Genomic DNA, 13,759 nt, shown 5'->3' on the forward strand with positions numbered 1-13,759 from the left:
AAGCAAAAAAACACACAGGAGGAGATACTCATAGGCTTTTTTGTATACTTTAAAGGATACCAGATCCTGATGCCCACCAGCCCCTCCTCCCCATACTTAAAATTCCCCAGGACCCTCTTCTGAGTTGCCAGAGTCAGGCTTTACTGCTCAGGCGCATCCTACAATGCGTGTCCATCGCCAGGAGCGCTCTGAGCATTACGTCACTACGTCATGCACATGATATCATACGTATGTGCAGAGCGCTCCCGGACGCGCACAGCCCGGCCTGGCTACCCGGAAGAGGGTCCCGGGGGGTGTAATCGTGTGGGGCAAGTTACTCTTACTATTTTCGCATCTGGTATCCTTTAAGACATGCAGATCTATATGCCGATACACAGAAGAGGGTCCTCTAGTAGCATGCATGCATATCTAAAGGGGTGCAGGGAATGACATTCTAGTAGGTTGTCACAGGAGAGAAGCAGAAATGGCTCCTGCAGACCACTTGTGGAGAAGAATTACAGCTTGCTGCCAGACCTTATCCACAGCTGGTGAGACTTGTACATTACTGAGCAGGTCTTAGTGAACTGAAGCAACATAGATGGGATTTTTGTACAGTATTGCTTTCTTTATAATCCAGTCCTGAACAAGACTAAAGGAGATTGTGGCAAGAGACAGCAGTCGTTTGCACTGCAGAGTGTAGGGGTGGTTGGGGGGGAATGTCCACTCATTTTTTTGTGCCTGTAGGCTTATGCTGGGCAAACACGGTGCAATTGCACCGGAATCGAGCCACTGGCTCGATACCGGCGCGACCCCGCGGGCAGTTCCTTATCAGCCATTCGTTTGTTCCATTGTCCGCCCGCGGGGATCGAGCGCGGAATCGATCCGCCGCGGTGATCGGACAGGTTGAATATTATCAATCGAGCCATCAGCGGCTCGATTGATAACTATCGCGCCCTGTGTATGTCCAGCATTAGGCTCTAAAGGAAGATCTGTTACCTTGTCCGTCACAGATCTCCTTATATGATTTGTTGCTTCATGCCTAACGGAAAATCCCTTCCTAATATAAACAGAGTAAAAACCTCAGATTTTTATCATTTTATTGATGGCATTTATCCCATGGTTTAACATGTTAATTATACAGTAATAAACATGGCTTTAATATTAAACTTACTAATTATCCAAAGTCACCACAGTCCATTTGTGTAAATATAAAAATATATACTTAATACTTTGTACAATACTGGTTTTTGGTCCAAACAAAAATGGATCAGAAAAGCCAATAACCTAATACTTTAAAGAATTTCCAATTTTCTTTAAAGACTATTTTTTTAATGGAATTAGGCAACTTTGAATAATGAGATTTACATAATAAAATTTTGAGACTTTCTAGACAAAAAGAAAAAAAAATGCTCAACACAAAAAAAATTAAAATTTCAAGTTCACAGATTTAGGTTATGCTGAAAAGTATGCGGAAAAAAAAAACATATTTACATGAATATCATAGAAGAAAAAAGGCGAGCAAGTAGAATGAAAATAGAAAAAAGGGGCAGAAAAGCGCATATATTAGATGAAGAACTACATATCTAACAAGTCCGAAGCAAAGGACCATCCTCCAATCAATCTTTCGCTATCAGAAAAGTTTTGGTGCACAATACACTCAAGTTCACACATACACCAGCACAACGAGGCATAGAAACCACTCATCTCCATCATCCTCTACACTATACACAACTCCCTCCCCTTGTAATTACAATTTCAAAGCGTCGGTAAAATAGTGGTGCAGATGAAAAAAGTATTATACAAAAGCCATTCGCTGTGCGCTCTATATTTGCTTGTATAGCCAGATCATGCCAACTTGGATAACTGAAAGGTGATAGAACTGGATACTTTGTGTAAAACTTCCCATCACCAAATGTGTCATCAGAACTGGGAGAAGAAAAAAAGGAGAAGTTGGGGCTTTTGGGGTGTACAGTCCTTGGGCTGATCTGACTTCCACTATACAGAGCATGAGGTACACTCTAGTATTTGCACAATGCAGGACACCATTCCTCCAAGCAGCTGCTAGTTCAAATTGATAGATCCCTTCTCTATTTTCTTCGCCTAGCAGTCTTTATTTTTCGATTTGATATTGAAGATGGAGTTGATGGTTTGCCATTCGTCCTAAAGGGGGAAAAGTAAGGTCATTAATGTATGCATACTAAAGAATACTACATACATCATGTGGCGTTAAAAATAAGATCACATTCTACCTGAATCAGAGGGGCACATATTGAGGAAGCAAACACCTCCTATCATTCCACTTCATATTCCTAAGGTGCCCACTAATGATACAATCTTGATTGTACAAGCTTGCTAAATCAACTTAGTAGAAGGGTACACTGAGAGAATATACTTTGAATGGATACTTTAGGATGTCCCTAGGATGTCCCTGTGCTAAGATTGTACAATCAAGATTTTATCATTGGTGGGCACCTTAAGGGCCCATTCACACCGGGGATCGCAAAACAGCAGCAAAATCACGTTTTTCAACTGGGATTTTTACACAATTAACACTTTTTTATTGGACATTTTAGCGATTTTTAACCACTTGAGGACCCACCCTTTACCCCCCCCCCCCCTTAACCACTTCACAACGGAGGGGTTTTACCCCTGAAGCACCAGCGCAATTTGTACATTGCAGCGCTGCTTCCATTCATTTTTTACTGTGATATGATTGGTTATTGGGGACTGGGGTCCCCATAACCAATCATTGCACTGCAGAGCGGGGGGGTGTGCGCGCGCGCGCGGGTCGCGGGGGCGCGCGATCGCGCGCTACACGTTTGTTTACATTTATTTGTTATCAATGGAGACTGCTTCTGTTTGAACTAGTCTCCATTGTGTCCGCAATCGGCGCGTCTAATTGGATTTAGGAACGCTTGTTCCTAACATCCAATTAGTCACCTGCTGTGCTGGCTGGCTGGAGTGTGCGCGCGAGGTCCCCGCCCACTCCCAGCCAGTAAACAAATAAGTGCGCCTTTCTCCGTCCCTGGGGGTGAAGCAGTGCGCAGAGGGACGGAGAAATTTAGCACTGGGGGGTAAAGTGGTTAAGGACCAGCGCTGTTTGATGGGATCTGTACTGGGTGGGCTCTGCAGCCCCCAGCACAGATCAGCTGGCACACAGAGCGATCAGATCGCCCCCCCCTTTTTCCCCCCTATGGGGATGATGTGCAGGGGGGGTCTGATCGCTCCTGCCTGCAGGCATATTGCGGGGGGGGGGGGGGGCACCTCAAAGCCCTCCTCCGCGGCGAAATTCCCCCCTCCCTCTCCTACCTGTCCCCTCCCCGGTGATCCGTCCTGTGCAGCCGGTGACAGGACGTCCCCCGTCACATGGCGGCGATCGCCGATCTGCCTTACAGCGCTGCTGCGCAGCAGCGCCGTACAATGTAAACAAAGCGGATTATTTCCGCTTGTGTTTACATTTAGCCTGCAAACCGCCATCGGCGGCCCGCAGGCTATTCACGGAGCCCCCCGCCGTGAATTGACAGGAAGCAGCCGCTCTGGCGAGCGGCTGCTTCCTGATTAATCAGCCTGCAGCTGGCGACGCAGTACTGCGTCGCTGGTCCTGCAGCTGCCACTTTGCCGACGCACGGTATAAGCGTGCGGTCGGCAAGTGGTTAAATGATTGCAATTTGTTTAAATTTTTCAATCGCAAACGCTTTAAAATCATGAAAAAGCAATGCATGCACCACGTTTGCGTTTACCACACATCGTTGGTGAGATCACTGCCATATACTTTTAACTACACTATTGCTTTTAGAAAGTGCTAGTGATCGCAGTAAAACGCCTGCAAATTGCCCAGGTGTGAATGGGCCCTTACAGCTCAGCACGCAGTTAATCTGCCAACCACCGAGCACCTTCTAGATGGAATTTCATGCAGAAAAACGCCATTGTAACAGGGATGCGCTCCGGATAAAATCTGAATGAAATCAGAATGCGTTTCATTCTTTAACCCATCCCATGCTGCATTCCAAACAGCGGTCACGTGACTACGAACACTTTCTCCTTCCGGGTTGAAGGAGGAAGCGTATTAGTGATGTGACGCTGCTTGGAATGCAGCGTGGGACGGGTTAAAGAAGAAGGCTGCCGAGTAAGGTTGGAGGAGTTTACAGGTTACTAAATATCTAGTTCAGCAGTACTTTTAAGTTTTATATGAAAATGCAAAAGACTAGCAAATTTGTTCCCCTCCATAGACATTTTGTATCACGTTGGCCCATTAATTTCATGACTTTAGCTCAGCTTAGTTTCACAGCATAATTCAGGAAGGTAGAGGGGTTTTTACATCATACAGTGCTGTCAGTCTAACAGGGTGATCTGAATTACAGCAGGAGGAAAAAATCCTGTAATATTAAGCAGCAGAGGGGATGGCACAGTGATCATGCTGGTTGTGTGGAGTTGGTGGCCTATCTAAAGGATTATTTTTAACTAAACCAATAATTCAAAGGATACCCGAAGTGACATATGACATGAGATAGACATGGGTATTGCCAGTGACTAGCACACAAATAACTATGCTGTGTTCCTTTTCTTCTTTCTCTGTCTGTAAGAGTTAAATAGCAGGTATGTAAGTGGCTGACTCAGTCCTGACTCAGACAGGAAGTGACTACAGTGTGACCCTCACTGATAAGAAATTTCAACTATAAAACACTTTCATAGCAGAAAATGGCTTCTGAGAGCAAGAAAGATAAAAAGGGGAATTTCTTATCAGAGGGCCACACTGTAGTCACTTCCTATCTGAGTCAGGACTGAGTCAGCCACTTACATATTTGATATTTAACTCTCTCAGGAAGAGAAAGAAAAAAAAGAAACAGCATAGTTATTTGTGTGCGAGGCACTGAACATACACGTCTATCTCATCATGTCAATTCGGGTATCCTTTAACTGGGAAAAAATTCCAAACAACAGTATTTAATCTCTAGGTTTAGTTGGTTGACTGAAGTTCAGTTTTAAATGAACCTATTGTGTGTATATATATTATGTGTATATACTTACCCCAAATTAAAGGTTGGAACCTGCTGAAACACAAATCCACTGTTTGAAGGCTGAGGTGGGGGGTTCGCACTAGGATTTGATCCAAAGGTGAACACACCACCACCTGTTGTATTCGCAGCAAAGTTGAAATTTGAATTTCCAAACTGAAATGAAGGGCCTGCAATGGAAATGATGATTTGTCAGAATGGAGAACTACACAATACGGAAATATGAAGAGACATGTCAGGTCTGCCTTGACCGTGTAAATAAAACTGGCTTTGTTATCACAACATAATAAATATAAAGCTTAAAGTGAACCTTAAGTGTCCCCAAAAAAATGAGTTTTACTCACCTGGGGCTTACCTCAGCCCCCTGCAGCTGATCGGTGCCCACGACGAGTCGCTCTGATGCTCCGGGTCCCGCTGGCGGCCACTTCCGGTTTCGCCGTCAGGACCCGTCAGGCTGGGGAACGCGGCTGATACTACGCGTTCCCAGCCAAAATAGCACCCCTATGCGGCCATATGTCCGCATAGGCACCCGTATGCGGACATATGGCCGCATAGGGGTGCTATTTTGGCTGGGAACGCGTAGTATCAGCCGCGTTCCCCAGCCTGACGGGTCCTGACGGCGAAACCGGAAGTGGCCGCCAGCGGGACCCGGAGCATCAGAGCGACTCGTCGTGGGCACCGATCAGCTGCAGGGGGCTGAGGTAAGCCCCAGGTGAGTAAAACTCATTTTTTTTGGGACACTTAAGGTTCACTTTAAGCTTCCACTGTTCATGTGACAATTCCCCTGACTGGTAAACTGTACATGTCCTTCCTTCCATCACTAAGCTGCTCCTACTCCTCCAGAAAGTCATTAAAACTCAGATAAGCGAGATTGGGCAGCCAGGATGGACAACATGGCCTATGCCGGTGATGACAATCGCAAGTAGATAAGAGCTCTTGAAACCAGGCAGAATTGTGCATAGAGGATTTTAAAAAACTGAGCTAGGTGCTCAAACCTGCACATTAGTTGCCTGGCAAAGTTGTTCCCAGACCTGACGGAAGTTGTAACGGTTTCTCCACTTTTCTGGCACAGCTGGACATGAGTATGTTTCGTATGGATCAAATTCATAGAGCTTTAGGTAAGCTCAGAGCCCAACACCCAAAGAGATGTCATCCTTAAAGGAAACCAGAGCTGGTCTAACTAAAAAGTTTTATACATACCTGGGGCTTCCTCCAGCCCCATACACATGGATCGCTCCCATGTCACCGTCCTCAGTCTTCTCGCAGCTCTAATACCGGGTCCAGCGCACTTCACTTACGTCACACTCGCTTCAACGGACAGAAGTGCAGGGACCCGGTATTAGAGCTGCTGGAAGACTGAGGACGGCGGCGTGGGAGCGATCAACACATATGGGGCAGGAGGAAGCCCCAGGTATGTATAAAACATTTTATAGTTAGAACAGCTCTGGTACACTTTAAAGGACAACTGTAGGGAGGCTGCCATTTTTTTTTCCTTTTGTCCAATACCAGTTGCTTGGCTGTCCTGCTGATCCTCTGTCTCGAAGGGCCCGTTTCCACTTGTGCCGCACGCGTCAGTGAGACGTGCGGCGGCACTTCCGGGTCTGTGGGAACGCAGGCGAATCCCACGGCTATGGGATTTGCAGCCTCCCGAGCGAAAACTGTAGGCAGTGTCGGCTGAATCGCTAGGGTAAGTTATTCGGCCGGCGGCGCTATCGTTTCCTATGGCAGAGTTTTCCCGCGCGATTTGCCTGCGGGGAAACTCTGCGGATTCGGAGCGGTTTCCGCTCCAGTGGAAAAGGGCCCTAATACTTTTAGCCATAGACTCTGAACAAGCATGCAGCAGATCAGGTGTTCGACAATGTCGGAACGGACAAGATTAGCTGCATGCTTGTTTCTGGTGTTATTTCGACACCACTGCATCCAAATAGATCAGCAGGGCTGCCAGGCAACTGGTATTGCTTAAGGGGGAATAAATATGGCAGCCTCTATATATCTCACACTACAGTTGCCCTTTAAGCTGCAATAATCAGAAGTTAAAGATCAGATCTTAGCAGCAGCATGGAACTTATCTGATATGCCTGGGGTCCCAACTACGGTCCACATGTTTGCTGACCGAGATACCCTCACCTTATAAAAGCTCAGGCTGTTTTGCCCAGTTACTTTGGCTCTGACTAGGGAGAAAATCCAATACAGATGGTGCTTTCCATGCTCCCTGAACTTTTTTTTTTTATAGCCGCTCACACGAGTCACGTACCTATAAAGAGGGGAAGGCCATCTTAGATGCAGCAAACATCCGTGTGGATTCTCTGGACCCCAGTCCTTGCTACAGAGATCTCCCAGGTCAGGATGTGTTTGGACCATGGTAACCCACCAATCACCTAGATCTCAGCCTTCTGCTTCCAATCACCAATGATTTAGCTGTTTATTTGGAAACTGACATAATTATGGAGCCTTTACAGCACCTCTCCCTTCAGACTTGTATCATCAGAGTCCCTCACTTTCAAGTTCTCAAGCTGGTTTCTTCTCATGTGCCTAACTGGAAACTTTAATGCAACCTAAAATATCTGACCTGGAGTTTTTAAGAAGTGCCAATTTTAACTAGCAACTACCTTTAACTAAAACCTTTTTTGCTCTACATGATCTCTTCTTAAATGTGTAGAGTTGTGCAGATGTGGTTACATGGACAATAACACCCCCCTTCACTGTAATTTAATACATGACTATTACATATATATATATATATCTTACCCACTAAAATCCTAACATTGGAAAATACTGACAGGGATGGCATGAGTATACTAACTAAGCTAGTCGACTTTCAACCTAGCTTCTATTGTGGATCTAGCCCTAAGGGTCCATGGCCCTGTTATTTGGGTATCCCTGTTCCCACATGTTCCAGTGAACCACATGTGACAGGTACTGGGTAATAGTTCATAGATTAGGTCTTCCTCGTCTGTTTAATTGTGCCCATTAACAACCAGGTAGTAAACTCTGCGGCCATAAATACTGGCAGTTTCCTATTGTACCTTACATGTACCTGTGGGCTCAGAATCTGATGTAACCTTGAATTATCACTATGAGCTCATCCCAATCCCATTTGATATAGGGTTACTTTATGGTGTGCTGCAGGGTGCTCGGTCTCACTCTTTCACCGCAAGCAACTCAATGTTTTTCTTTTTACCCAGCCAATTATCCTGAATTCCCCATAAAGAGGCACTAGATGTCAGTCCATCCAGGCAGCCAATAGGGAAAGCCACACAGCCCTGCTTCTCCTCCTGATTTAGTACGACACCCTGGAAGGCAGGACTTCACTGTAGCAGAGCAGAGGAAAACTTTTAGGAGGCTTTTCTGCTTCCCTTTAGATGTGAAAATCTGTATACACATACAGAAGAACTCCCCCTGCTGGCTGCAGCACATCTAAAGGGATGTCGGGTATGCATTGGACAGAAAATCCTGACTCATGCACAGCTTCCTGCCTCAGCGCTGAGCTGCTCCACAGCTGGAAAAGTGAGACTGACGGAGCAGGGCTTAGCGAATTGAAGCAGGTTTGTTCAGTAAATTACCAAACTCATGCTGTATTTTTCCAAACTAAATGATTTTACTAATCTGCCTTTAGTGAATTGAGGCCATAGTGATAGATTAGTGGAGATTACCAAGTTTCTCCATCAACTACCCCTTCCTAAAATTACTACCAGTTCAGCGAGAATGCGTGATGCTTCCTTCTCTGAGGAGGAAGTGGAGGAGGTAATACAACATATTAGAGTCAAAGCTCCCGGTTTTATAAAAGATTAAAGCTAGGTTCACAGTGGTCAGTTGCATAACAAACGAGTTATAATGAGTGTGAACTGCAATGGAGACGGGACATGGATTTTAATACAAAGCCTGCCAGCAATCAGTTACAATGCAGTACTGTGAACAGGCCCACAGAATGTTGTGGCCAGTGAGTTGACATGCAGAATTATTTTGCAACACAACTAAGCACTGTAAACTGTGAAATATCTCCCCCTCACCAAAACATTTCATTATCTTGCCAAGAATTATCGCTGTTTGCCCTCAGAATTTCTTGAGGCTCATATTGCTCTCATACCAAAGCCAGGAAAGGATCCCCTAAATGTAAAGCACAACAGGTTGATTTCCCTGTTAAATCAGGACTACAAAATCCTAACGTCTTACAGACAAGGGCTAAACAAATTGCTTCCAGGGCTGATAGCAAAGGACCAGGTGGGGATTATCCCCGACAGGCAGGCCTCAGATAATATTAGGACGCTACTCCTCATTCAGAATGCTAATTTACATAAGAAGCCTCAGTTTTGAGATTCAATATCAAGGCCTTTGATAGCCTCACCCGGTCCTTTTTGCGGTTATGAGAACTATTGGCATTTAGGTCTCCTCCTTTAACCTCATACATTACTTTTACTCCACCTCACGCATTGCCTTTACTCCAAAGCCTCTTTAAAACTGCCTGGTGACAACTCCCCTTGCATATCGATTCATAGGGGCACAAGCCAGAAGTGTCCTCATCTGCGCTGTTTGCACAGGCGATGGAAATATTAGCCATACAAATAAGGAGAAACCAGGAAATTGCTGGCTACGATCTAGGGAGCATGTCCCCCAAAATTTGCAGATGACATTCTCATGACTATCCAGCAGCCTCATACTTCTATACCTAACCTATCACATACTTTACTGGACTATGGCACTATCTCCGGTCTCTGTTGATTAATTGGGAGTACAACCTTAATTGTGAGCTTCCTGTGGAGAACTGGGACAACTGTTTTGTAATTTAAGCTAAAAGGGAGTTCATACAGTACAAAGAATTTTCTTTGAGATTGCTACATAGAACATACTTAACGCCTCGTAAACTACACCTAATGGATCAGCCCATAAGTGGTGAATGTTTTATGCTGGGAACACTTGTTTCATTTTTGCCGTAGAATCGTTACAGTAAATGCCTTCAATTGATAAATTCCATCATGTGCGATTCTCCGCTTGATTGTTTTCCCGCTCGATTTCTCATAGAAGTAAATGGAAAAAAGATAAGAAAAATGATCGAAAGATAAGAGAACCAACCAGAGAATTGAATGGTAAACCGATCACGCAGAGTTCTAACCACAAAAAAAGTATCGTGCGGGGATGTTAAAGAGAATCTGTACTCTAAAATTCTTACAATAATAAGCATACCATTTTATTCATTATGTTCTCCTGGGCCCCTTTTTGCTGTTTCTGCCACTCCCTGCTGCAATCCTGGCTTGTAATTGCCAGTTTTAGGCAGGGTTTACAAACAAAAGACATGGCATGTGATAGGCTGAGAGGAGCTCAGTTTGTGACTCACACAGAGCCTGTAGGGGGCGTGGAGAGGGTGTGTATAGCTTCTATCCTATCACAAGTAGAGCAGCACATCCCTGCCTGAGCCAGACAAAGCAGTCAGAGGAAAGAAGATTTGATCGTATAACAGAGATAATACAGCCACTGGGAAACTAGGAAAGGCTGTAGTAAGACAGAACACATTAGAACATGTATAGGAACTTATAGGATAGAATAAATGAGGCTGAACATTTTGTTACATTGTCTCTTTAAACAAGGGGCACCTCTGTACACACTTTGTGGTATTGTTGTAAAGTGTCAACCCTTTGGCATAAAGCAAAGGTTCAGATTTCAAGAATGCTCCACAGGATTTTTATCAAGGATCCCAAGTCCTTGGGTCATAAACCTTCTTCCCTAAAATATCCAGAGCACAGGCTGGTGCAACAAGTAAGCCAGTGCTGCTAACACCCACATAGTAGCTAACTGAAGATCAAGACTCCTTTTGCTCCATATTTTTATTAATAAAACTGACTCCATAATGATCTCCGGAAACCATGTTTAAATCAGGAATAAGTTTGATATCTTTCAGAAAAGCTGTGTCCATGGATCGCTTACAGAAGAAATGCTGCATTAGGTGTACTTTTCTAGCAGATTACACTGGCTCTGATGCATTCCACAATGCTTTATAGGTCTCCGCTTCAGCTAATCTATACCTAAAATAATTCCACAGACCCTATATATGGACTCTTGTCCAGATGGACTATCTTTCCACACAAGAAGGCAGTTTGATACTTTTTATTTTAAGTTCAGCTTAATGTTGGCAGAGGCTTTGCTGTTGTCTGATGGATTAATTCTTCTGACCAAACTGAATGTAAAGATGTATTCTACGATGTTCTGTCAATTACACTGCCCTGCTTATTCGTTATCTTTTTCTGCAATACAAGATTTTTTTTTAACACAAAACGTTTAGATTTTTAAGGCAGATTAATAAGTCCCTCAGTCTTTCAGCCATAAAAGTAATTTATAATGTGCATCAAGTTTGTAGTAGAATAGACCCATATTACACTTGCTTGAGGAAATTACATACTGAACAACTGAAGTGAGAAGAATATGGAGGCTGCCATATTTAATTTTAATCAATCCCAGATACCAGGAAGGAGACTGATCTACGGGCTCTGTTGCACACCCTGCATAGGGTATGGGGGAAGCTCTCCGGCGACCTATACTGAATATAGGGGGGCAGGGGGGGGCGCACCTTCAAACTGCATAAACTGGAGAGGGGAGGAGAGCACTTTGGCTAGCTGCAGCTGTGAGAGGACCTCCCATCGTTACCTATAATTAGGGGCTGGGGGACACACTCTCTGGCTACCTGCACTGTCTTGTTACCGATACAGGGTGGGGGGCACTGTCTGCCTAACTATATTTTGTGGACCTCTCTGGCTATCTACACTGGGGGAGGAGGCACTCTAGCTACCAATAAGGGGGGGGGCACAATCTGGCTACCTGTACTGGGGTCACTCTCTGGCAGGCCAAACTCATGTACGCTCTTACTACCTACACTCAGAGGGTCACTTTCTGGCTGCCTATAGTCTGATTTTTTTTTTCAGATAAAACACTGAGCACTAGTCCACTTTAGGGGACCCAGCATGAATCCTCATAGACAACAGTTCTCCAATTCCAGCACTCACTTGCAGCACAAAGCATTTTGATTGGCCAAATGGTGTGGGCGTAGTTTACAACAACCTTTTGGAAACCTAGCAGTTCGAGAGGGTGCTGTCCACCCAAACACGTTATCTGAATTTCCTGATCAAGTTCCCGCTGGGTGCCCTAAAGTAGGCTAGCGGCAAACATTGTACCGCTTTTGAATTTTAAGAGCTTGCAAGTGAGTGCCATTAACAAACACTCACATTTTCTTTCCTGGAAGGGTTGACTGCAATGGGAATTCAGGTATTCGGAGACCCTATGTAATTGGCATGTATGGCTATGCACAGTTTGAGGTGTCACACATTAGCATCACTAACCACCAGAAATAATAGTATTGCTCATCTCCTGTGTAATACAAGGCCTATACAACACCATTTAAATCGCTCAGCTAAATTACCAAATTTTAATTGGTAAATGTTTAAAAACCTGTTATGTTAACATGAATACTTAAAAGCAACACTGAAGAAAAAAATAAAAATAACTAACTTGATATAATGAATTGTATGTGCAGTATGGATAAGGAATAGAACATTAGTAGTTCGTTACATTTTTATTTTCAATTCTATAGCTTTTTGTTTTTTAAATAACATTCATTTGCAGTTTTAAAAGCAAACTGTCTTTTAAACTATAAAACAAAGCTAAAATAATGACCCTTTGAACTTTCCTGCAGTAAAACCTTATCAGAAGTGGTCTCTCATGGTTTCTTTGCTGGTTAAGGTCTAGTTCACACTGGGCGCTTTTTCAATACTTTGCTGATCGGCGGCGATCAGCAACGTGCTGCAGCTAATGTATCCCTAGGGATACATTTTCACTGCAGCGATTACAATCAATTGCAAGCGGGCTGCATGCAGCGCTTTGGGGATGATCGTGCTGTGAGGATTCACAAGCGCATATTATGGTAAATCGCAAGATTTTGCCCACCAAATCACAGGTTAAATGTGAACTAGCCCTAAGTGCTTCAGATAACAAGGCTGTTGAGAGCTCAGAGAAGCTCTTTTGCATAGATAACTGAAGTTGTTTAACTTCTTGTACTGGAGACCCTTTTCTTAGCTGTACTACACATACAATTATATCACATGTTTACTATTGTTAAAGCAAACCTGAAGTGAAAACAGAGGGGAAAAAATAATGCCATGAATATTTATTACACATGAAATTACCGGTAAGGCCCTGTTCTAATAAATCTCACACAGCTTCTTATGAATTGTTAAATGTTGATACTTACCGCCACTGGGCGCTGTATTGGAACCAAAGGTTGGCTGCGTACTCTGCTGCCCGAAGGGCGGGGGCTGTACATTGCTGGACAATGAGCCAAAGCTTGGGACAGGCTGAGAACTAGAGGGAAACAAAGGGCCTGAAGCTGATGCACCAAAGGTAGGGTTCTGGACAGTACTTTTACCAAATGCAGGTACAGGACTGGCAGTAGCAACACCAGATACAGCAGGGGCAGACTGAGAAGCGCCAAAAATAAATGGAGTAGAATTGGTGCCTGAATGGGGAACAATAAAAATAAAATAAAATATGGGGATTAGGATTTACAATCACACAGTATAAAGCAAACATGCACTCTAAACATATACTGTAATGAACGGTAGTAGTGTTTTCATGAACTACCGCACCTGTTCCAGCCAGTGTTATATGATGGTGTGAGTAGAGGTAAATGTGGCTGTGAGTCATACTCCCTGAAGACCAGTCATAGGACTCCAGCAAATAAAACCATGGACATGCAGGAATTTTGTCGCCACTGCAAATGCTCG

General features: G+C 44.2%; 1 protein-coding gene across 3 annotated transcripts in view; it reads right to left on the reverse strand.

Annotated features, from left to right (window-relative positions):
- Positions 1-1,291: 1,291 nt before the first annotated feature.
- NUP153 (nucleoporin 153) overlaps positions 1,292-13,759 on the reverse strand; it is a 179,938-nt gene continuing 167,470 nt past the window's right edge. For 2 of the 3 annotated variants that reach the window (XM_068236949.1, XM_068236948.1), the window contains exons 22-24: positions 13,228-13,491; positions 5,008-5,164; positions 1,292-2,139 (exon numbers count right to left, since the gene is read on the reverse strand). In XM_068236949.1, coding sequence (XP_068093050.1) covers positions 2,067-2,139; positions 5,008-5,164; positions 13,228-13,491 — 494 coding nt within the window. In that variant the 3' untranslated portion in view covers positions 1,292-2,066. Of the gene's footprint in view, positions 2,140-5,007; positions 5,165-11,078; positions 11,231-13,227; positions 13,492-13,759 lie in introns of those variants that run through there. The other variant, XM_068236950.1, reaches the window with a different exon arrangement.

Source organism: Hyperolius riggenbachi, chromosome 5 (assembly GCF_040937935.1).
Source record: "Hyperolius riggenbachi isolate aHypRig1 chromosome 5, aHypRig1.pri, whole genome shotgun sequence".
Lineage (NCBI taxonomy): Eukaryota > Metazoa > Chordata > Amphibia > Anura > Hyperoliidae > Hyperolius > Hyperolius riggenbachi.